The sequence below is a fragment of the Mastigoproctus giganteus genome, chromosome 4, assembly GCF_048544385.1.
Source record: "Mastigoproctus giganteus isolate SK-2022 chromosome 4, ASM4854438v1, whole genome shotgun sequence".
Classification (NCBI taxonomy): Eukaryota; Metazoa; Arthropoda; class Arachnida; order Uropygi; family Thelyphonidae; genus Mastigoproctus; species Mastigoproctus giganteus.
Genome location: NC_143578.1, coordinates 213,449,001 through 213,475,214, shown reverse-complemented (window position 1 = coordinate 213,475,214; position 26,214 = coordinate 213,449,001). Strand labels below are relative to the sequence as shown.

General features: G+C 38.5%; 1 protein-coding gene across 1 annotated transcript in view; it reads left to right on the top strand.

The window, feature by feature from the left end:
• Positions 1 to 26,214, top strand: part of LOC150087392 (dynactin subunit 1-like) — a gene marked incomplete in the record, with an annotated part of 260,166 nt that overhangs the window by 174,695 nt on the left and 59,257 nt on the right. Inside the window, 2 exon segments of the mRNA XM_090372464.1 lie at positions 2,037 to 2,090; positions 23,805 to 23,936. Coding sequence (XP_090228590.1) covers positions 2,037 to 2,090; positions 23,805 to 23,936 — 186 coding nt within the window.

Genomic DNA, 26,214 nt, shown 5'->3' with positions numbered 1-26,214 from the left:
GAGATCTGCAAAAGGGCACCTGTATGAGGAAAGACTTCAAATAAGTAAGCTACAAAGCTTGGCAACTAGGCAACGTAGAGAAGACTTCATTTAAGTCTATAAGGCTTTTAGAGGGAACAGTAAAATGAGTGAAGGCAAAATTTTCCAGATTCCAGAACTGCGCACCATAAATTCATATCATGGGGAAAGAGATTTATGCTGGACTGCAAGTTGTCTTTTGGCCATGTTAATTCTGTTAATTACCAGAATGAGTTGCCTCTAGAGGTAGTTGAGGCTGACAGCTTGGGAAAATTCAAAGGTCAATTGGATAGCTGCCTACATGAAGAGGGAAACACAGGTTATTTTTTTTTATAGATTTTTTTTATTATTTTTTGGCAGTGCAGCAAAAGCTGGTCCTTACATTATATAGATAATGGTAATACAGTAATACCCCGACTTACGCTACCCCGACTTAAGTGAACTCAGAGTTACATGGTTCTTGATTTTTTTCGTTTGGTGTATATCTAAAATTAGCTTACCAGTGATTTGGAAGTCAAATCATAAAGCTTGGGTGACAGCTTCCATTTTTGAGGACTGGTTTGGTCACCACTTCATACCCGAAGTCGAACGTTATTGCAGGTCTAAACAGATTCCATTTAAAATGATGCTTTTTATTGACAATGCACCCAGTCACCCTCCTGCCACCCTAATTAATTTCGACCCACGTGTGAAAGTTGTGTTTTTGCCTCCAAACACAACCAGCTTGCTTCAACCGATGGACCAGGGAGTCATCAAAACATTCAAGGCTTACTACACGAGGTGTTCGTTTGCACGTCTGAATGAAGCTATGAGACAAAATAGTGAGATATCTGTTAAAGACTTTTAGAAACAATTCAATCTTTTAGATGCCGTAAGAATCATTGAAGAATCTTGGGATGAAATTCACAAAAAAAACATTGAATGGTGTCTGGAAGAAACTTTGTCCATTTTTTTTCAAAAACAAGACGAAAACAACGCCAGAAACTGATCATGTCACTCATATGATAGAAGTTGTTAATCTTGCCAGGCAATTAGATTTGGAAGTCAATGGTGATGATGTCAATGAGCTGTTGGATTCACATAGTCAGGAGCTGACAATGAATGAGCTCATAGAGATGCGTGAGCAAAACGTCACTGAAGTATCCGACACTTCAGATCCAGTTGCACCAGAAAAGCACATGACAATTGCAAGCTTGACAGAAGGTCTCGGCTCAATTGAAAAGGGCTTAAAAATTTTAGAAAACATAGACTCCAACGAAGAACGCGTTATAGCTACAAAGCAAGAAATAAAAAAATTATTAGCTTGCTACGAAGAAATTCTGCATGAAAAAAAGAAGCCGCTGTGTCGTCAGACGAATTTGTTACATTTTATGAAGCCATTAACATCGAAATAACTTTTTTACGTAACTCATTTATTTTTTAATACATATTTTGTATCAATATGTATAAAGAACCCAATTTTATTAAATATTTTTCTTCTAAACTAGTGTTTTTGTTAGTCCTTGGTCCCAATTAAACAAAATTTATATGTATTTATATGCAAAGTTGTACCCCGACTTACGCGAATTCGACTTAAGCGATTTTCGTCAAACCCACCTATTGCGTAACATCGGGGTTTTACTATACTGAATCCAACATGAGATGAAACAGGCCATTAATAATAAAAATCCTGTTCTAAAGTACATATTCTAAAAAATTTCCACAAAAGAGAATTGAATAGATAATCTGTTTACTGATGAAGTAATATACTAATAATGTAATGAATTTCATGCAGTAAGAAAAACACTTTGTTGCATGTATTAAAAATTTAATTAATCAATTTCTTTCTGTCCTCCATTAACTTACCCCTCCTTTTCCTGATTCATCATTATGGCCTTAATGCACTCATGTTTCTGATTGGAAACATTTTTATTTAATATTTTAATCAAGATTTCTATTTAAATGAAGTGTCATCTTAGGTGAAAAATTGAATGTTCAGTATTTATTCATTATTCTTTTGCTTCCTTTCTTTACCTTAGCTTGATGAAAATGTACAATTGGAAACCTTGGAAAAAGCAGTTGCTTACTTTCAGGTAAATATTTTGTGATATTTGTTAATTTAATTTTACTTGTCAGTTGAACATACAATAACATGTGGGATCAACTCTCACAAATTCAAGTTGATGATAAATGTCATTACACCCACAGAAAACTTAATTTTTTATATTACTGTTATAAGTATACCATCAATATAAAAAGTCTTATCTGTAAGAACTGAAATCTAAAAATGCAACAGATTGCAGTTAAACTCAATTTTTGTAAGACAGTTGTTGATAAATTGGTTTGTGAATCGAATACTCAAAAGTGTCATTGCATTTGATCCCTTTAAACAGCTGTGTGACTTGGTTTAGAGCATCATATTCAATACAAGACAACTAGATGCCTTACTGAATTGCATCATTATGTCATCATACATTGTCATAGCAAAAGTAAACTTAACCCTCTGATAGGAGCACTCTTGCATTAAAGTATGCCAAAGCCATTTTTAACTTAATTTAAATAAAATCTATACAAGTGACCTCAATACCAGTTTATGAATTCCTCAATTACTGTTTCCAATCAATCTGCATCATTATGCAGGCATTTTTAATATGTGAAAAAGCATGGAAATGGGGATTTTTTTTTTTTTTTAAGAAAAATAACTTAAAATATATGCTTTTAAATAAAAAATGGATTATTCATGTTGTGTTCATAACAGATTGAAAATAAAGAGTAGTATCATAAAATTAACAATTTTTTCATGCCAGTTTTAACCTTATAAAATAACATACACCTTGATTCCAATGTGTGTCTGTCAATTAGAAGCAAATTTGCATGCCTGTCAGAGGATTAATGACATAGAAGCACCCACCATCTCATCACCTGAAAAAAAAAATAATTTCCTCTTAATGTCCTGTCTGTGTACTTGCTCCTGAAATGAGTCCCTCTTTTCAAGATAAACATGGTTATTGCTGTCCTGTAATGTACAACGAACAGGACTGCTGTAAAAATGTGGGATCTTGTTCCATGTTAATGCAACCCACATGTAGCCATACATAATAAGCGGTGTGGGTAAGAGGCTTTAGTGCACATATTGTATAGTCCAAACCTTTTTCCCTAAGGCTGCCATCTCTTTGGGCCACAGCATCTGTTGAGAAACTGATGAAGATCTGCCTGCAGTAATTTTGTTATTGCTTTATCTCTCTACTCTTTGTTCACTGTGTGAATTTTATTTTCTTATCCACCTTTAAAGTAAAATAAAGACTAACAAATAATGAATGAATAATGCATGTGTCCACCGGCACCTCCATAGCCAGGTGGGCAGGAGCAGCAGTGCATAGCACACTCTTCTTGATTAGACCGGGGTTCGAGCCCGTGACCACCAAATAAGGAGGATGCGGAAAGATCGGGGAATGACCACCGCATATCCCCAGAGCAATATGACCTTAGTTGCTAATGCTCCTAAAAACCAAATAACAAATGGTGGTGGAAACAATGTGTCCACCACCTTTTTTGTAATCATAGAATGTAAGCTTGTGTGAACCATCGAAATTGAAATGTTACTAAAGGACATCTTTAAATGTAAATAGAAAAACAGTTTAATTGGCCGCACCTCCCTTTAAGTTCCTCAGAAAAGATTATTTGTAAAAAAAAAGGATTCATTCAGTATGAGATTCCCCAATTAATGGACACAGGTTCAGAAATACTGTTTCAATTATCAGTAGGCTCATATTCATAATAAATAAGAGAAAAAACTTTTGAATTAAAAAGATGGATTATATTCTGATTTGAAAACAATTGAACTTCATTTTATGTAGATACTACATGAATATAGCATTAGAAGTGGAAAATGGTGCAAGAAAGCAAGCTCATATAGCATCAGCAAAAAAAAAAAAAAAAAAAAAAAGGACACCTCCCATTTCACCTATTCATTCCTCCAATAGTTTTAGTTCTTCCTTGAATTTATTTAAACTATTGATTTCCTCAATTTGAATTCGTGCCCCTCATGTCTGAGGAAGAAGAAGAATCCCATCAGTGTTGAGCTTGCTCGATCTATTCAAAGCCTTAAACACCTCGATCAGATCATCTTGCAAATGCCCAGTCTGAATGCTGAAATTTGCAAAACTGAAGCCTTTCTTGGTAAGAGTATCCCCTTTGTTCCCCCTCACCAATCTCGTTGCCCTTCTCTGTACTCGTTACAGCAACTCCACATCCTTCCTAAAATGAGGCTTCCAGATCTGTATGCCGTATACTAAGATGTGGTCTGACCATTGCTTTATGCAATGGGATAATCACCTTATTCCTGCTAGCAAAATTCCTGTATATCATTGACAAAACCCCATGAGCATGTTCTGGCAAGACCATGTCTGCATTGCTCAGAGAACTTCATATCAGACTGCACAATTAATTGGCAGTTAATATGCAGTTTGCTTTTAGGTAGACTCATGGCCATCACTACTTAAAGGTAGCTGCCAAATTTTTATCCTAAAGTATAACCAAACATTTGCAAAAGGCATATTACATAGGATGTATATGCATGTACAGCATGCTGTATAAGCTTGTGTTGTTCTTGCAACATTTGCCACTACTAATACTAATTCTAAAAGTATTCATAAGTTTTTTGTTTCCTTTTTACCTAAACTGTGTTTATTTGAACAACAAACTAAATTCAGAGTAATCTTTTTTATACTCTTAATAATATTCATAAGTTGCCATAAAGTTCTCTTATCCCCTTCTTATAAATAAAAAATAAATAAATCTGCAGCCATTGAGGGAATCGTGCAGTAGGTCAACCTACTGCAGGATTCCCTCAACATGTCACGTTGAGGGAACGGACCATAATTTGCCACGATGGTCCATTGTGGGTTGGCAGATCAACTGTATTCAGCATTCAAGTGCTTGAACTCCGGTCTACTCAAAGAGTGTGTGTGCTGCTGCACTCCCACTCCTGACCACTCAGCTACAGAGGCCACACATATCCCCTTCTTATAATATTCATTATTTTGTGTATCCCTTTCAAAAACCAGAAGTAAGTTTATTACTGAGTCAGTAATTAAATTAACATGCACATAAATAAAAAGATCAGTTCTATTTTGTTTTTTGAAGTTTTTATAACCTTGCTCTTCATACTTATAACTGTAAATATTGTATTGACATTAATATCGTAGACCCCTTGGTCTTCGGTAACCATCCCTCGGCATTATTCTCTGGTAGTAGTGTTATCAAGTTCCATCTTTTTCAAAATTATTGCATTATTCAATGTGAAGTATTAAATTTTTGCATAAACAATGAATACTTCACCTTCTTTGTGAGATTGTCAGATATAAGGAAGTCACAATAGCTGTTCAGCTGTTCTGACTATCTTATCTTAGGATATTCTCTCTGCCCTCTGTTTCTTTATTCTAAATTAGGATTCATGCTCGATTGATTCTGTTTTCTGATCTGCTGTTGCATGATTCAGTGAAAGTTCTGCGAAAATTTTCACTGAAGGTGAAAATTCTGGAATCGAGGTTTCATCCTCCACATCAAAATATTTCTTAATAACATCTGGGTGAACTGCCTGCTCTTTATAAAGACAACTCACCATTTGTTTGATGCAGAAAGTAATAACCATAGACAACTGTTGTAGCACCTGAAAGGGCCTTTGGCATGAATATTGCTTCTAAATTTTTCTTTCCAGCTTGTCTCATAAGAACTAGATCATCTACTCAAATAAGTTTGATCCTTCTAATTCTATTAATGTAACCCCTGCTACTCTTGCACTGTCTTCACTATATTTCTTTATTATCTGTTTTTCACTGAGCTGTTCAAAACTTTTGTTAGATATTAGCATTGGTAAAGGCATATGATGCATATGATGCAAGAAAGCAAGCTTATACAGCATCAGCCAAAAAAAAAAAAAAAAAACAAAAAACCTCATTTCACCCATCCATATGATCTGAGGACTTACTTAACAAGTTCAGGGCAATGCTTGGAAAAAGTCATGAGTTAGGATTGAATTTGAAAGTGTCTGCAATTCTGCCCAGACACGATGGGAGGGAGTATATGTTGTGAGCCTTGTCAATTGTTTCGGACCTTGAGAGAATGTGCAAGGCTCATGGGGTAGAATTTTTCCCAGCATGGTCTGTGCTTGTTAACCGGAGAGACTGTTTTTACAGGAATGGGATACACTTGAATAGAAGGGGTGAAGGATGTTTGCTGATGCTATCGAGGCAATGATAGGTGAGTCGGAAAACTGCTAGCTTTGGGGGGATATACAGACTAATAGCTTAACTAGAGTCGTAGGCAGAGGTGAAAGTGATTCTTGCACTGCTACTATTGGTCCATGCAGCAGCCTAGAAAGCAAGGTGTCTGGGACTTCAGGCCCTGCTATGGGTCATCATGGAACAAATAAATGTGTGGGCTGTTTTAGGATAACTAAGAGTAAGAATATTATTATTATTATTATCATCATCTATATGGTGCAAGGAAACCTGAGGCTTTTGCTGCACCAACCAAAAAAAAAAAAAAAAATTCTGAGTTACCCTGAGAGAGGGAGAGAACAAGAGTCAAAAGTAGAAGGGTTGTTGTTGTTATTTGGTTTTTAGGAGCATTAGCAACTAAGGCCATATTGCTCAGGGGATATGCGGTAGTCATTCCCTGACCTTTCCGCATCCTCCGTATTTGGTGGCCACGGGCTTGAACCCCAGTCTAATCAAGAAGAGTGTGCTACGCACTGCTGCTTCTGCCCACCTGGCTATGAAGGTGCCAAGTAGAAGGGAATCACTAAGAAAGAGAAGAATGATGATATCTAGCTCAGGACCCTGGGTGTGCAAAGCCCATACTCACCAGATATGGCTTGCATGTGTGCTAATGCTAGGAGCATTGTAAATAAATTTGATGAATTTGCAGTACTGATTAAATCATCAAATGCAGAAATTGTAGGAATAGTGGAAACATGGTGCCACTTAGACATAAGTGATGCTGAATTTGAATATGGAGAGTACAATGTGTACAGGAAGGACAGGAGAGGAGACTAAGGCAGTGCATCCAAATTGACATGGGTGACAGGCACAATGTTGAGTCAGTTTGGAGTGATATAAGTACAGGCAACCCCCTTATAACACAGTACTTCTACAACACAGTTTCGCTCTAACATGATTGATAAATTGCGGCAATCCTTGCACAACACGGTACTTATATAACGCAGTTTCACTCTAACATGGTTAGAGAATTGCGGCAAATCTCACATAACAGGGTATTTTTGAGATTTTGTGCAGATGAAACCCTGCTATTATGTTGGATGTAATTTTTCAACATTTCCATTCTTTTTGTGAATCCCTGCTGTTGGCTCGCTAGTCTTTATGCAAAAAAAAAAAAAATTATTGGAAAATCCCACGTTAGGTTTTGTGCTATTGAACTTATGCTTGTTTCAGACCCAAAAAAATTGTGACTTCAAAGCGTGCAGTAAGTAACTTAAGTTTTTTGTACGGTTATTTTGGTTTATATTTGATCATTTATAAATTTTTTGGGGTATGTATTACTAAACTTGGTTCTTATAAATATTGTCAAACCGGCAGAAAATGGAATTGGTGCGATAGTAGAACTTGCTAAGTCAGTAGGAGGGGAAGGTTTTGATGATATGACTATTGTACTTAAGACATTCAAGAATTACTAGTAGAAAAAGAGGCTGGTAAAGCGGATTTGGTGGAAATTGCATCAGAGGTAAACCAAATCAGTTCAGAGGATGATAGCACAGATGAAAATTCTGAAGTTCAAAGTTTTACACTAAAAAGCATACTGGAAGGCATAAACTTAACCGAGCAATTAGAATCATATTTTTGAATGCAGATCCTTCGACTGAAAGGAGCACAAACTTCAAAAGGGAGCTTCAAAAATGCTTGGCTCCATATCAAGATCTATATCAGATCTTGATATGCATCTTGATTTTGATAGATCTTATATGACATATATAAGATCTATCAAACAAAAGCAAACAAACCTAGATTACTGATTTTTTTTTTAAAGCTCTCTTTTTTGCTCTCTTCAAGAGCAGAAGATGCACAAAATCTAGATGCTGAAGAAGAAAGTTCAGAAGATGAAGATATTCTGCAACAGAGAAAACATTCTCATTTGATTGTGCTTAGCAGTGATGAAGAGGAAGAAAATTAAATGAGCATATGTTATCTGACATATATGTATCACAGTTTGTAAGATGTTTGTTCACTTATTACTATTTTTAATAAAAATTAAGTTTTTGAGTTATAAAAAAAATGGTGTATTTTTGTTAGCTTTTGGAACGTAACCCCCTCCCCCTTTTAGTATTGGTTCTTAGTCCTGTATAACACAGATTCACACTACACGAGATTTTATAGGAACCTAACTACCATGTTATATGAGGGTTACCTGTACTGGGGAAACAAAATCGAGAATAGGCGTAATGACTGTGATGAGTATACCAAACAGCTGTACAGAGAAAGAGTGGGCTAGCAAATCAGAATGTCTCATAAAAGGTAATTTTAACTTTCCAGATGTTGACTGGAATTTTGTGGGTTGGTCACACACACTAGCAAGACTTTTGTGGATTTCTTGGATGACTGTTTTCTACAGTAGGATGTTAGAGAGGCAGCAAGAGAAAGCAATACGCTTGATCTGGTTATTAGCAGTGATTCTTCATGTATTAAAAATCTGCAGGTAAAAGATCCACAGGGTGGCAGCGATCGCAGTGTACTAATGTGGAATTTAATTAGACATAACCAAGCGCATATTCACAGGAAGCAGAGAGGGCATATGATCCCCCCCTCCTTAAACATGCATATGTGTTCCTAGATCTCCAAAAAGAAACACTCAGAAACCTGGTCGTCATGTCCCCCCCCCTTTTGATGATACCTGCATACTATACTGCACATAACTACTGTGAAGGCTAAAAGGGAAAGGCTTTTGCTTTCGTAAGGGTGACTACAGTAGTCTCAGACAGTTTTTAAATTCTGTTCAGTTGCATCAGCTTATGATATTACCAACAGCAAATTGTAAATGGCAAGTATTCAGGGAAGTAATCAAAGAAGCTACTTGGCTTTTCATACCAATGAAGAACTACTGTTCAAGGCTTAGACCTAAATTGTTGTCATATGAACTATTGAGACACGTGACAGAAGAAAAGTGCATGGTATGTATATAAATTATCAAGTGATTCAGAAGCCTAAAGTAGATATAAATTAGTGTGCAATCAAGTCATAAAGGAGGTTAGTCAAGTAAGGCAGAGTATGAGAAGTCTCGGGCAATGAATGCAAAGAAAAACAGCAAAGACTTCTATGCTTATATTAACAGTAGAAGGAAGGGGTTGAATTACATTGGACTGCTTTGTTTATGTTTTTGTTTAACTGTTGATGACCCTGCTCAGGTCGCAAACAAATTGAATAGATATTTTGCATCTACATTGTAGAAGTTTATCAAACTATAACGAGGAGCTGAATCACTTTGTGATAACTGAAATTGCAGGAGAAATTGTTGAAGATGAGCATAAAAAAAGGCAATCGGGTGGATGGAATCTATTCAGTTATGTTAAGGGAGTCAGCAAAGGAGGTAAGAAAACCCTTAGCCATAATCATGAGAGCATCCTTGTATTCAGAGGAGGTCCCTGTGGGCTGGAGACATGCCAATGTTATCCCCAATTAATAAAGGTGGTTCAAAAGGTGACACAAGTAATGCAGACCTGTTACCTTAATGTACAAATTGAGCTTGTACCTGGCATGAGAATCTACATCACTTCATTGCAAGACAATTTGTTGTATAACAATTTTATGCATGACAGTTTGCTGTTTCCAGGGAAAATAATGGAATCATTGGTTAAAGAAATAATGCAGGACAATCGGGACAGGCATGCAGTTATACTGCAATTACAGCCTGGATTTGTCAAGGGGCGGTCTTGTCTAATCAATCTGATAAGTTACTATGATGCAGTGACCAAGGAACTGAATGCAAAAAAATTATTTTGACATCATATACTTGGATTTCAGGAAGCTTTTGATACTGTTGCACATTACACAAACTGGAGTAATGTGGCATTAAGGGCAAATGGATAAAGGGATGGTTAAGCGGAAGAAAACTAGGTAATTTTTAATGTTCACTGCTCTTCATGGACTAATATTAATAGTGGATTTCTCCAGGATTCAGTGCTGGGCCCATTGTTATTTTCAATATTTATCAATGATATTGATGAAGGTATATCAGGGTGCCTCCGTAGCCAGGTGGGAAGGAGCAGCAGTGCGTAGCACACGCTTCTTGATTAGACCGTGGTTCGAGCCCGTCACCACCGGATGCGGAAAGGTCAGGGAATGACCACCGCATATCCCGGAGCAATATGGCCTTAGTTGCTAATGCTCCTAAAAACCAAATAAACAAACAAACAAGGTATATCAGGCTTAATGTCCAAGTTTGCAGATGATACAAAGGTTGGCAGGGTGGCTAACGACAGTCATCAGCATGAGCTACTGCAAGAAGATCTAGGAAAATTGGATTGATGGGCTGAGAAATGGCAGTTGAAGTTTAACATTGACTAATGCAAAGTACTGCATATGGGTAACAGTAATCCCAGAGTAACTTATCAACTGTGTGGTACTACACTCAGGGTAGCGGAGAATGAAAAAGACCTGGGCATAATTGTGCAGTAAGACATGAAATTCTCTTAGCAGTGCTGCCAGTACAGCTCATTGGGTTTTGTCAACGATATATACAGAAACTTTGCTAACAGGGATAATGAGGTGATTATCCCTTCGTATAAGGCCATGGTTAGGCTGCATCCGGAGTACTGTAATACCCCGAAGTTACGCGATAGGTGGGTCCGACGAAAATCGCTTAAGTCGAATTCGCGTAAGTCGGGGTACAACTTTCCATATAAATACATATAAATTTTGTTTAATTGGGACCAAGGACTAACAAAAACACTAGTTTAAAAGAAAAATATTTAATGAAATTGCAGTTATTTATACATATTAATTCAAATTATGTATTAAAAAAATAAATGAGTTACGTAAAAAAGTTATTTCGATGTCGATGGCTTCATAAAATCTAACAAATTCGTTTGACGACACAGCGACTTCTTTTTTTCATGCAGAATTTCTTCGTAGCAAGCTAATAATTTTTTATTCCTTGCTTTGTAGCTATAACGCATTCTTCGTTGGAGTCTATGTTTTCTAAAATTTTTAAGCCCTTTTCAATTGAGCCGAGACCTTCTGTCAAGCTTGCAATTGTCATGTGCTTTTCTGGTGGAACTGGGTCTGAAGTGTCGGATAATTCAGTGACGTTTTGCTCACGCATCTCAATGAGCTCATTCATTGTCAGCTCCTGACTATGTGAATCCAACAGCTCGTTGACATCATCACCATTGACTTCCAAATCTAATTGCCTGGCAAGATTAACAACTTCTATCATATGAGCGACATGATCAGTTTCTGGCGTTGTTTTCGTCTTGTTTTTGAAAAAAAATGGACAAAGTTTCTTCCAGACACCATTCAATGTTTTTTTTGTGAATTTCATCCCAAGATTCTTCAATGATTCTTACGGCATCTAAAAGATTGAATTGTTTCTAAAAGTCTTTAACAGATATCTCACTATTTTGTCTCATAGCTTCATTCAGACGTGCAAACGAACGCCTCGTGTAGTAGACCTTGAATGTTTTGATGACTCCCTGGTCCATTGGTTGAAGCAAGCTGGTTGTGTTTGGAGGCAAAAACACAACTTTCACACGTGGGTTGAAATTAATTAGGGTGGCAGGAGGGTGACCGGGTGCATTGTTAATAAGAAGGATCAATTTACATGGAATCTGTTTAGACTTGCAATAGCGTTCGACTTCGCGTATGAAGTGGTGACCAAACCAGTTCTCAAAGACAGAAGCTGTCACCCAAGCTTTATGATTTGACTTCCAAATCACTGGTAAGCTAATTTTAGATATATTTTTTAAAACTCTTGGGTTTTTGGAGCGATAAATTAAGAGAGGTTTTTACTTGCATTCACCAGCTGCATTCCCGCCGACCATCATTGTCAATCGGTCTTTGGAAACCTTAAAGCCTGGAAAGTTTTTTTATTCGTGAAAACAATGTAATTTCCGACAAAAGTTGAGCACGAATTCGAACGCACACATATAAATATGATAGTTGGAATGCAAATTCTTGTATATGTGTGCCGCTCGTGCGGCAGCAAAGTTGAATTTTGTTCATCTTTCACTCTCCCTCTCCACCGTCGCACCGTATATCGATAGCATATAAAAAAATGACCTTGAAGATAGTGGGCGGCAGTGTTGCCAAACGAAAAAATCAAGAACCGCGTAACTCAGAGTTCGCGTAAGTTGGTGTATTGCTGTACTGTATACTGGTCTTGAGACCTTACTTTAGGAAGGATGTAGAACAGCCAGAATGGGTGAAAAGATGGGAAACTAGACTGTTTAATGTTACAAAAGGTGCTCTTACCTAGAAAGGCTTCAGTTCTACAAATTGCAGCGTCTCGAGACTAGGCACTGGTGGGGAAATCTGATCGAGGTGTTTAATGCCTTGAATTGATTGAGTAAGCTGAATGTTAATGGCATTCTTCCAATTACTGAGACTACACACATGAGGGGATATAAATTCAAGTTGAGGAAGGATGGTTGCAGGATAGATGTGCGGAAGTTTTCCTTCGGCCAATGGGTGGTTGATTGTTGGAACAGGCTTCCATCTGTTGTTGTGGAAGTGGATGGGTTGAATGAATTCTTGGATATGGATGGGTGAACAGTGTAGTTTGTTTTTTGCTGATATATAAGCAGCTTGCTTTCTTGCATCATTTGACATTACTTCTACTACCACTACTACCTCATATGATGCTCTGCAAGCTTATTTAGTATTTCTTTAATGATTCTGTTTTAGTATTTCTTTAATGATTCTGTTTAATCTCTTGATGAGGCCATTGCACTGCAGCCTATGTGCCATTATAATCTTAATTCTCAGGAGTTTATGCATTCAGAGCCTCAGAACCTTCAGAGCTCTGAAATAAAATTGGCTCTCTGATGACAGAATTGCCTGAGAGCAACCAAGGTACTGACATATGATTCCTTAATCAGGGTGTGAAATCTGTGTTTCTGCTTACTATTCGGTTAGTGTAAAAAACTCTGCCCATCTTTAAAATAAGTCAGCTACAACCTAGATGAGTTATGATTTCCTGTCTCTGAGCTTGCAAATATGGCCAAATCCATTTCTGTTCACTCTTATAACCTTGAGGGACATTGATCTAATTGCAGAGGCTTCTTGGCTCTAAATTGAGCTTGTACCTGGCATGAGAATCTACATTGCTTCATTGCAAGACAATTTGTTGAATAACAATTTGATGCATGACAGTTTGCTGTATGTGTCAATTTAGAATGTGACAGTTTGGTGGTAAAAGACAGTTTGTATGATGTATTAATACGTCAATTTAATAATCCCAGTGTGATTTTTGATATCTTTGTTAGAGTGCTGTCCACCTTTGTTTTTTAAAGCATATTATACTTTTTTAGGTATATACTATAAAAAATTGTAGTTAAGAGGGTGTTTATTTCTGTATATATAATAGCTGCGAATCACATGTATTCAAATGCTGTTTACTTCATTTGCTTGGGAAAAAAACTTAAGTTAGTCTGGGAGGGGGTGGTAGTGACTCAACCATAAAAATTCTTCTTGTAATGATGGGATTAAAAACAAGTCCTTTAGCACATGCCATACAAGAGCAATTATCCAAAAAATTATGCTACCTGAGAAGGTATTACTATTGGGACCAGACATATAAAAAAATAGGATATAGTTTTCTAACTTGGTTGAGAGTTGGAAGCCAGAGGAGTTTATTTACGCAGAAACTAGAAGAGAGGAAAATAAATGAACATAAATTAACATTAGCAGAGGCATATGATGCAAGAAAGCAAGCTTATACAGCATCAGCCGAAAAAAAAAACCTTCCCACTTCACCCATCCATTCTCTCCTAAAGTTTATCCAGTTCTTTCTTGAATTTATTTAAGCTATCAACTTTCACAATGACAATGGAAGTTTCTCATAATTAACACTAAAGGTCTGCTTACTTCCTTTGCCACCTCCTTTAGTGTACCTGGATAGATCCCATCTACACCAGGTGCTTTTCCTTTGTTTAACTTAAACAATTTCTCCTACATTTTGCTCTCATTTATTACAAAATCATTTAGCTCCCTGTTAGAGCTTAATAAGCTTTTATCCTCCACTTTCCTACAGAATTCCTCATGTGTGAATGTAGATACAAAATACTCATTCAGTTTGTCAGCTATCTGAGCAGGATCATCAACAATCAAACCGTCGATATCAAGTGGACCAGAGTGTGATTCATCCCCTTCCTTTTAGAATTTGTATAAGTAAAAACATCTTTGCTGCTTTTCTTTGCATCCTTTGCCAAAGATTTCTTGTAATCTGTCTTCACTTACCTAACTTCCTTTGTGACTTGATTACAGATTAGGTTATACTGTATCTACCATAGGCTTCTATGTTGCGTGATAATTTGTGCTCCCTTGCATTTTTTCTCTACCACAAGTGTCATTAGTTCATCTAACATCCATTTAGGCCTAATCCTTGAACAGTATTTCTTAGTTGGCATGAAAATCCTAATAGCTTCCAAAATTAATTCCTTCAATGCTTCTCATTTAGAATTTGCTGTTGGTAACATCATCACGTGGTCCCACTGTATAGAATTTAAAAACTGTGTGAGACCACAGTAGTCACCTTTACGAAAGCAAAAACCCTTCTCTTTACCTCTGATGGTAGTTACATCTTTAATTAAATCCCATGAGTACACTGCGATCACTGCCACTTAGTGGTTCTTTTATCTGGAAATTCTTAATGCACAAATAATCACTGCTAATAATTAGATCAAGAGTATTACTCTCTCTGGTTACCAATCGACCATACTACTGTAGAAAATAATCGTGCTAGCGTGCGAGTGACCATTCCACAAGTTTCAGTCAATATCTGGAAAGTTAAAATCCCCCATTATAAGACATTCTGGTTTACTGGCCCACTATTTCTCTATCCAATTGTTCATTGTACTCATCAGAGTCATTAAGCCGATAACACACTCCTAATTAACAGGTGACATGGAAGCCTAAAATGAATATTTTGCATATACATTGACACATGAGGAGTTATGCAGGGAGAAGAATGTCAGAGGTGTATTAAACTGTGGCAGTAAGCTAGATAATCTTGTAATAACTGAGAGTAGAGTGGAGGAGAAATTGTGGATTATTGTGTGACATAGAATGAAAGAATACAGAATAAATAATGACAAGTTTAATCATATGGAGGAGAAATTATTGAAGATAAACGTAAGAAAGGCACCTGGGATGGATGGGATCTATCCAGTTATATTCTTCTTCTTCTTTGGTCCTTAGCTGGCGGCTGGGGGAGGCGGTTGGCCACGCAACCAGTATGCTGCTGTAGGTGCCGCAGGGTTTCGGACTTGCTCTATGATGTTCTTCCATACCTTACGATCCATGGCGTCAGTCCTGGCCTGGTTAAGGTCGAGACGCCGGCTCTTCAAGTCATTTTCCACTTGCTTGGCCTACGTTTTCCTAGGCGCGGTCCATTGGATGCTCCATTGGGTGGGTCGTTGTCTCCAAAGGAGTGTGGATGGTATTCTGTTCGTGCCCATTCTACATACGTGGCCAAACCATCTAAGCCTTCGCTTCTGGATTTGGTTGGCAATGGTTGGTTGCTGTTGGCATCTGTCGCAGATGGTATCATTAGTGATGCGGTCGCGAAGAGAGATGCCCAAGATCTGCCGCAGGCATCGCATTTGGAATACCTCAAGTTTGTTCAAATCTAACTTGAGACAAATCCATGTTTCCGATCCGTAAAGAAGAATGGGCAGGATCAAAGTCCAGAAGAGTCGGATTTTAGTCTTTGTGGAAATGTTGGTCCTCTTCCACAGACACCATTTGAGCGAGGCGAACGCAGTGGCCGCCTGTCCAATTCTGCTGTGGATTTCCATGGAGGATGCAACTTTCTTCTCCTGGACCAGCGACCCAAGGTATTTAAAGTCCTGCACTTGCTCGATCTGGACGCCTTCGAGATAGATGGTGGCTTGCAACCCATCTGTTGTCAGGGCCTTTGTCTTACCAGCATTGATCTTTAAACCGTATGGCCGAGCAATGTCGTAGAGGATGTCCGTGGCTTCAGCGTCGTTACCGGCAAGGATAGCACTATCATCGGCAAACATCAGGTCAGTCACATAGTGATCCTTGTCATATTGTATGCCCTGTCTGTTTCTGAATGCTTGCCTCATAATGGCGTCGACCACGATGTTGAAAAGCAACAGGGAGGCTACATCCCCTTGGTGGACTCCAGTTTGGATAGTAAATTCCTCAGATAAATCGTTCTGGATGCACACCTGGCTGGTTAAACCGTTGTATGCAGTTTGGAGGAGTGTGATGACTTTTCGAGGTACATGTTCGACCTCTAGTAGTTTCCATAAGGCAGGCCGGTAGACACAGTCGAAAGCAGACTTAAAGTCAATGAAAACAATGACGGTTCGCTGTCCACACTGGATCCTCTCCTCCATCAGCTGACGAATGGCAAAGATTTGATCACAGCATCCTCGCCCGGGTCTAAATCCTGCCTGTTCTTCTCGACTGGTTTGCTCGCGATGTTTTTGCAGTCTTGACTGGATGATCTTCATAAAGACCTTTCCGATGATGGAAAGGAGGCTGATGCCACGGTAGTTCTTGCAGTCCTGGTTATCACCTTTCTTGTGGATCGGTACAATAATGGCTTTCCTCCATGTTAGCGGAATTTGTTCAGTGCACCAGATGGTTTTGAGGAGTGAGTGTAGTCGGCGAAGCAGTACATCTCCCCCGGCTTTGATCGCTTCTGTGGTGACTTGGTCCACTCCTGGTGCCCTGCCATTCTTCAGGGATTGTATGGCTGCTTTCACTTCTTCTACTGTAGGCTCAACATCGACCATGGAGACCTCAGGGGGGGTCGATCGAGAGTGCGGTTTCTGGCGGTCCCTGAGGTGGGTCGTGATTATACAAAGCTTTGAAGAATTCACTCCACCGTTGCAGGCGTTCGGACGGTGATCGCACGAAGGTCCCATCAGCATTCTTGATGTTGTCACTAGTCAATTTGGTCTTTCCACTCAGACATCTGAGGGTGCGGTAGAGAGTGCGGTACTCGTTCTTGGATGCCGCCACTTCAAGATCGTCTGCCACTTGGTTCCAGTATGCTTCTCTTTCTGCTGTCATTCTTTGTCGGACTTCTCGGTTTAGCTGCCGGTACCGTTCAAAGTCGACCAGCTTTGCCTGTTTCCGTTTGTCCACGAGGTCGAGGCACTCGTCTGATATCCATGGTTGCGTTCGACGTCGGGCAGGTGGACATAGGGGCTTGGCACATTCCAGGATGGCATCAGAGATCTGCTTTTCTTCTTCATTTATATCCTCGGGCACGGCCAGCATCTCGAAGCGGTTGGATAGGGCGATCTGATATGCCTGTTTGTTGGCAGCATTCATTAGCTGCCTCCAGTCCAGCTTGGCTGACCGAGATGACCTTTTTGCATGCCGTAATTTGAGCTGCACCTCAGCCCGGATGAGGTAGTGATCAGATCCGCAATCAGGTCCCCTCATGGCACGAACGTCCATGAGTGATGAGCGAAATTTGGCATTGATCAAAATGTAGTCCAGGATTGCTGAGTCCTTGCCAGATGGATTTCGCCATGTAAGTTGATGTTTTTGAGGGTGCTGGAAATGGCTGTTTCCAATGATCAGGTTGTTAGATGCAGCAAAGGACAACAAACGTAGTCCGTTGTCATTGATCTTCCCATGGCCAAACGTGCCCATTGTTGTTTCCCAACCAGATCTGTCCATGCCAATGTGGGCATTAAAGTCCCCTGCGAGGATGATCACTTCTGTCTGTGGAATTGAATCCAGCGTATGTTGGAGCTGGTTGTAGAAGTCATTCTTGGTCGGGTCCAGGCTAGTCTCAGTTGGCGCATAGGCGGATATAATATGGGTCTTGATGGTGCCCTTGACAGTAAGGACTGCCAGGCGGTCCGATATTGGTTGGAAAGCGATCACACTACTGGTGGCCTGAGCATCGACCATAAAGCCCACTCCTGCTTCTCGTTTCTCACCACCAGAGTAGAATAGCATAACCGCTTCGTTAGGTGCTGGTGGTTGGATGATCATCGTTCCAGACCCGGTGAGCCTTAATTCGGATAATGCCGCGATTGATATCTTGCACCTAAGTAGTTCTTGGGCAATGATTTCCTTTTGTCCAACGTGGTGCCCCGTTCGAACATTCCATTCGCCAATGTTAATTGTCCTTCTCGGCGTAGTAAGCTTATTGCTGTGGCCAGTGATCCACTTCACACCAGCACCCTGGGTCCCCAGTGCTGGCGCATCGGCTACCCCGGATGCGGTAACATTGTTATAAGAGCTTGTTCTGTGGCCAGTGGTCCACTTCACACCAGTACCCTGGGTCCCCAGTGCTGGCGCATCGGCTACCCCGGATGCGGTAACATTGTTGTAAGAGCTTGTTCCGAATTTCATGCGGTTTCTTGCCTAGTTTCCCCGGTTTCCCGGTTCTGGTCATTTAGTAATGTATCCAGTTATATTAAAGGAGGCAGCAAAGGAAGTAAGCAAACCCTCTTAGCCATAATTATGAGAGCTTCCTTGGACTCAAGGGGGGGTACCCTTGGACTGGAGATATGCAAATGTGACCCCAATTCACAAAGGAGGATCAAAGGCTGACACAAGTAATTATAGACCTGTGAGTTTAACCTTCTGTTCCAGGGAAATTAATGGAGGCACTGGTTAAAGAAGCACTGCAGGATCAACTGAAGACGACTTCAGGTATAGCTCGGGCACAGCTTGGGTTTGTTAAGGGGAAGTCTTGTCTGACCAATTTGATTGGATACTATGATGTGGTCACAAAGGAACTGGATGCAAAGAATAATTTTGATATTTGGATCTTAGAAAGGCTTTTGATACTGTTGCACATAGAAGATTGCTGCACAAATTGGAGCAGTGTGGCATTGGAGGCAAATTGCTGCTATGGATAAAGGGATGGTTGAGTGGGAGAAGACAGAGTAGTAATCAATGGACACTGCTCTTGGTGGACTAATGTTATTAGTGGAGTCCCCCAGGATTCAGTGTTGGGTCCATTGTTGTTTTCTTTACTTATTAATGATATTGATGATGGTATATCAGGCTTAATGTCCAAGTTTGCAGATGATAAGAAGGTCGGCAGGGTTGTTAATGACACTAATGACAGTACTCTGCTGCAACAGGATCTAGAAAAGTTGAGAGATGGGCTGAGAGGTGGCAACTGAAGTTTAACATTGACAAATGTAAAGTACTGCATATGGGAAGCAGTAACCCCAGAGTAATGTATCAACTGTGTTGTACTACACTGACAGTGGTAGAGAATGAAAAGGACCTGGGGGTAATTGTGCAGGCAGATATGAAGTTTTGAGCAGTGCAGTTGGTCTGCAAGAGTAGCTCATGGTGTCTTGTCAATGATGTACAGGAATTTTTCTAACAGGGATAATTATTATTATTATTATTATTATTATTATTAGCTATATGGTGCAAGGAAAACTAAGGCTTATGCTGCACCAGCCAAAAAAAAAAAAAAAAATTCTCGAGTTACCCTGAGAGAGAGAAGTAGAAAGGAATTACCAAGAAGAGAAGAATAATGATATCCAGCTCAGGACCTTGGGTGTGCCAAGCCCATACTCACCAGATGTGAGCCCCTGGATAAGGAAGTGATTATCACCTTGTATAAGGCAATGGTCAGGCCACACCTTGAGTACTGTATGCAGGTCTGGAGGCCTCATTTTAGGAAGGATGTAGAGCTGCCGGAGCGAGTGCAGAGAAGGGCAACAAGATTAGTGAATGGCACAAAGGGATGCTCTTATGAAGAAAGGCTTAAGTTTTGCAAATTAGTGTCTGGAGACTAGGCACCTGCGAAGTGATCTGATTGAGGTGTATAAAGCCTTGAATGGTTTGAGCATGCTCGATGCTGATGGGATTTTTCCTCTTGCTCAGAATAATCTCCTGAGAGGGCATAAAATCAAACTGAGGAATGACAGTTGTAGGATAGATGTGCAGAATTTTGCCTTTAGCCAGAGGGTGGTTGATTGCTGGAACAAACTTCCATCTGTCATTGTAGAAGTTAATAGCATAAATAGATTTAAGACAGAACTAGACAAACACTTGGAATGGGTGAAATGAGAAGGTTTTTTTTTTTTTTTTGCTGATGCTATATAAGCTTGCTTTCTTGCATTATATGCCTTTACTAATCTCATTTTTGCTTTCCCCATGCTTATGTCTCACCAAGCTGACTGAACATTGCACTGTCCACCTGTGTCAACTGGATGCACTTCCTTAGATTTTGTGTGTTTCTTAACTACAGTATAACCCCTCCTCCCTTCCTATCCTGTCTATTCTTTCTGTGCACATTATACTCCCCAAATTCAAATTTTGCACTGCTTATATCTGTATGAACAGATATAAGCATGAACAACCTAAAACAAGAGCTTTAGATTGGTTGGCCACATCTGTGAGAATGACCCAGAAAACAACTACTTTAACCTAGTAGTGGTAATGCCCTAAATTGTAACAGAAATGGTAGTGCTGAACCTAAAAGGTTCCAACTTTCTTTTAAATTTATGGAAAAAGTGTTTTTGATATTTTTGTTTCTCTTGGTGTTTATTGATTGACTTGTTATTAATGAATTGAAATGTAATTTTTATTTTTTATTTTTTTCATAAAAATTGAAATATTCGATGTTTTACACATTATGTTTTTTACTACAAAAGAGAAATTATTATTAATATTGTTGAAGATAAAAATGTTACAAATATAGAATATAAATATGAAAGTATATGTCTCTTCATTTTCAAGTTTACATCACCATTAAGTGTACATAATTTCAGAATTGTGCATGTGCATATATTTCTGCTTATGTGATGTACATAAATATTTTTTAAAAAATTTAAAGTGTGGAATGTGTGGGTTAATCTTTAGAATATGGAGCTGCATCCCATTGGTCATTGCAACAATGAGTGAAGAGCTGGCCTAGCCCTTCCTGTCCGATGGCTTTCCTCACAGTGATTGGGCAGTCTATTCCAAATTTAAAACCAGCACCAAAAGAGGAGAAAATCATGTAGTTAAGTTATTCACAGGCATAAGTCATCCAATCAGTGCGAAGAAAGCATCATCTAGGAGCTAGGCCAGTTCTTCACTCCTTGTTTAACCTGTGTCTGTTATATACAATTAGTCACTTCAATTTTCCTGACTTGCATCATATTATAATAGTCATAGGGTGGAAGGAAGCCAGAGGCTTTTGAATTTTCAAATTCAAGCCATAGAAGGCAATATATTCTAATGATTAATAACTTACTGGCTAAAGGAAAACTTCCTATGATTCAAGAAGGTCCCAGTAATGAATCCACTGTTTGTGTGTGACTAAACAGCTGTTTTAGAGAAAACATTCTACATGCTGGAAAATAGTTTGCCCAGTGTTGAACAGCTCCCAAACTTTCTGCCTTGCTAATCCTCCTCCATTTTTGGAAATAACCAAAATGTTTGGTGGGCTATATTGTAGAATATGGTATTAGTTCAGCATAGTCTTCCATATTGAGCCAATTCAGTTGTTGCAATGTTGTAGAGAAACCACTTTTTGAATTTGGGCACTTTGTTGGTCACTGGCTTGGCAGAAATATGTTAAAATTTTGGCATTATTGTTTATGTTATATTGATTGTTTGTTATTTGGTTTTTAGGAGCATTAGCAACTAAGGCCATATTGTTCCAGGGATAAGCGGTGGTCATTCCCTGACCTTTCCGCATCCTCCGTATTTGGTGGTTATATTGATTCCTTTGAATCTAGAATAGACATTAAAAGCCCAACTATTCCACATTTATTCATTCATCTGAAAAGGCCCCTGCAACTAGCACATTTTAAAAGTGATACCTTTTAATAAAGAACAATTACACCATCTACAACTCAGTAGCAAAGTGGCCACGAATTTAATTAAATGTTATGAAATTGCTAGTACAGTAGAGCATCAGTTATCCGGAATAATTAATGTCACACCTCTTCCGTATAGCCAAATTTTCTGGATAATCGAACATAAGGTTAAATAAATTATATTATTTAATCTTCCCTTACTGTTAATTAAGTGCTTTAAATACCGTGAAAAAAAACAAATTTTATTTAATTAAAAATAATAATAATAACTTATACATAAAAATTTGCACGTTACATATTTATGTATATTTGGATAGGTATTTTACTGCAAATTTTATGTAGAAAAAAATTTTAAGTAATTTTTTAAAGCATTCAATCTTTTTTGTTTCGTTTGTTGTGACTTTTTTTTTTTTTGCTAATAAATCTCAGGTTCCTTAACAATATCATTTTGATTATATTACATTCTTCCTGTTTTTCTGCTGCTGTTTCTTTTCATTGACATTTTATTGTAAAATATTGAGAAAAATAATAAATTGTACTGTTTTGGGCTGATATTATTCTTACCGAATCTAGAGTTAAACTAAACATATGAAATGAAGAGAACAAAATATGCCATGGAAAACTGGGTTCACAGAAGCGAATGACTAAACTCTATCACTCGTGGTTTCCTAATCCAATGTTTCACCAGATATACGAATTTAAAGAAAAGATAGAAATACTCTTGTAACGTAATAAACATTTGTCTCAAATACTACCATTAGTAAAAGAAAGAAGAAAACTCGCCGTTTCAAATTATTCCGGATAACCGACGTTCTACTGTATTAAGTAAAAATCATGTTTAACACGGCAACAATTTATATTTAAAAAATTATCTTATAGAAATTTTTTAGAAAGTTGGAAAATATTGACGTACTGATGATGTCTCCCCTTCATTTACCATTGCCATTAAAGTATGTCAATTATTGTGGGGCAAATGTATTTATATCATAATATCCAATAACCCATCCATCTGTTATAGCATCCTAAAACAGACCAGAAGGTTGGTTAAAAGTAAACCAGTGGCATGTGTGAGTCTTGTGGCACTCATGACATTGGTTTACTATTGCTTCTGTAGACTGTGCTATCAATTGTTAAAAATACCAATAAAAAACACATCATTATTGTCTCATAAGTGTGCATGTATGATTACAAAACTTTCTGGTTGTGAGTGATGAACAATTCATTACTGTTTTTCACCAGTGCGTATTACTTTTTGTAAAAACCATTGTTTTAAGGATGCTAGTATTTCAAAGTTTATATTCAACGATACTTTAGTTTATTCTTAAATATTGCATCATGTTTCCATTCACTATTAAAGTTATTTTTTTAAGTGTGTTTGTCTTAATAACTACAGTCAATTGCCACTTTCACATAAGCCAGTGATACTTTTAAGTAACTTTTATGCAACTTTAGTTGTAATTTGGGTGGTGGGGGCTACTAATGTATGTGGGCACATATTTCTACATTGATGCAGTTGCTCTCACTGCTTGGTGTGTGAGCACCATTGACAGCTGTATCCATCTGTTAACCATTGCTAAAAATACAATAAGAAAGCATCACCTCATGCAACATTTATATATTTCTTTGAATATCATTTACAGCTTCCTGTGAAATTGTCATAATAAAAATTAATGATTTCTACTCTTTAAATGCATAGAATTTTATTCATCTATTTTCTCAGCTGACATAAGCAGCTGTTGTAGAAAGTCAACGTTTTTGAAATTTGATTATTGTATAATTTGATATTTTATCACATCTTTAGAGCCTCTACAGTGTTCACCTAGCATCAGAAAGAAAAGATTGCACTGCTCTTATGACTGACTTCATAAAACTGCTTAACATCGCATGTGATTCCATTCATGTAGATGCCTCATCTATAATTGCTTTGTTAAATGTAAGTATCCTTTCACAACCACAATCAGCTAAATAAAAAGTCAGTAAAGCAAATTCATTGTCAAAACAAATTATGTAACTTTCTGTTTTTGCTTCGCTCATAGGGTTTCATGCCAAGTTGGTAAAAGTAAGGCTGGGTATCATGAATCTAACATAATCAAAAATCTACATATCTTAAATTAACGTCACAACAATACCACTGCCTACCAATTCAAAGAGTGGCCAATTTATTAGATATACCAACCTAATAGTGCGTAGCACCTCCTTTAGCCCTCAGAACAGTTCAAGTTGTTGGAGTATGAACTCTAAAATTTTAGATGCCAAAAGTTTTCCATGGGAATGATGGCCCATACATGCTAAATTACATCATATTGGAGATCAGCAGATCTCTGCTGCACACAGCTTGTTTCATCTTATTCCAGAGATACTCACTCAGGTTGGGATCTAGTAACTGCACAAATCAGTGACTTATGGTGCAGTTGTACGGAGGGTTGATTCAACCTTTTGATAACGATTTTGACATTAATCCTGCTTGTGACGTACGGCAGCAATGTAAATTTTTTTTTCGTGCAGGCACAGTCCCAATCCTTATGAACAGGTGCATCAGTTGTAGAAGTTGCTTTAATGTCAACATGCCTCAGAAATTGGAACCATGGTTGGAAGGTTACATAACCAAACTTTCCGAAGAAGGGTACAATTATACGAAAATTATTGATAGGTGCAAATCAAAAAATTTTAGTATATCAAAGTTTGGTATCCATAAGGTTTTGAATGGCAAAGGAAAATTCCACAAAGGTGCTGCAAGTGGGTGGAAAACACCCAAGAAACTGCATCCTAGGAGCAAGGCACATTGCAGCACGGCGGGTCAATGCTCGAAAACTCTACGAGAAATATCTGGCAGCTGAAAGGTGGAAATTCGTAGCAACATTGGACAAAGCATGGGTGTACCTCTTCAATTGCAACAAATTTCGGGCAATTTATTACCGTCCACAGGGTGACAAGGCCTTTCCAACATGGGTGCCGTCAGTGCAAGGAAAGTTTTGGCTGAGGTTTTATGGTTGTAGCCAGTTTTTGTTATAATGGCAAATTTGAGTTACGTAGAGTCGCTAAAAACGTGATTTCAAGTCAACTCAGTGTATCACCTGACTGAAGTTGTTTGAACACCAACCATTGTTTGAACATGAAATACCCACATTGTACAGTTCTGATGCTGAAAAGGTCTGGGTGCACCAGAATAAGGCGTCCAGTCACACATGTTCCAAACATGCTTTTTTGCGGAGAATGGAAACGGTGACAGGTATTTGTTCGATCCTGTTTGAAGATATACCTGTTAAATCACCTGACACCGCACCCATGGATTTTTGTGCATTCAGACTTTTGAAAAGAGCTCTCAGAAACCGCCGCCCCAGAACTGTTGAAGGTTTGTGGAAAGTCTGCCAGCAGGAATGGGACAAAATCAACTTGGCAGTTTTGCAGCATGCTTTACTTCAATGGAAAATGCAATGCTGTGTGATAGTCCATGAGCAAGGAAAACAAATAGAACTCAACCGGTGTGTTGGCAGCATGGAATTTCATAGTTTTAAAGTACTGTCAAAATCGTTATCAAAAGGCTGAATCAACCCTCCGTATTCCTTCTCATGAAACAATTCCATTCAGGAATTGTTCCAAGAGCAGACCAGCAACAACATTCAAGTAAGCTGTGGCATTCAGATATTGATCCATTGGAATCAGGGGATGGTCCTAAATTATGTATTTCACTTCTGCCACCAGTTCTCTGTGTTGCCACATGGCACAGTGGGTCCATTGATTGCTGTTGCCATCTTGCTGCTGATAAAGAACTGTAACTGGGATTAGTCAGATCAGACAACCTTGTTCTACTCCTCAAGCATCCAGTGTCAATGTTCCTGTGCCCACTGTATCCATAGCCACTTGTTTTTAGCTTAAATGAGTGGAAACCAGTGAGGATAGCTACCATGCCAAAGTCCAGTGCATTATGTATCCCATTATATACCCCCTTTGCACACATTGTTAGACTGTATGATTCTTTTCACACTGTTGGCCATTCACATTAATAAATTGGCCTTGGCCATTGGTTGGATGTTTTCTGGTTAGTGGACCATTCTCAGTATACTCTAATACTGTTGTGCATAAGCACCACTGCAGTAGAGCGAGTTTCTGTGATGCTTGTGTCAGTACATCTGATGAAGACTGTCATGCCACACTCAAGTCACTTAAGCCATGCTGTGAACTAATTTTCTTGCTGAATTGTGGGCGCCTCC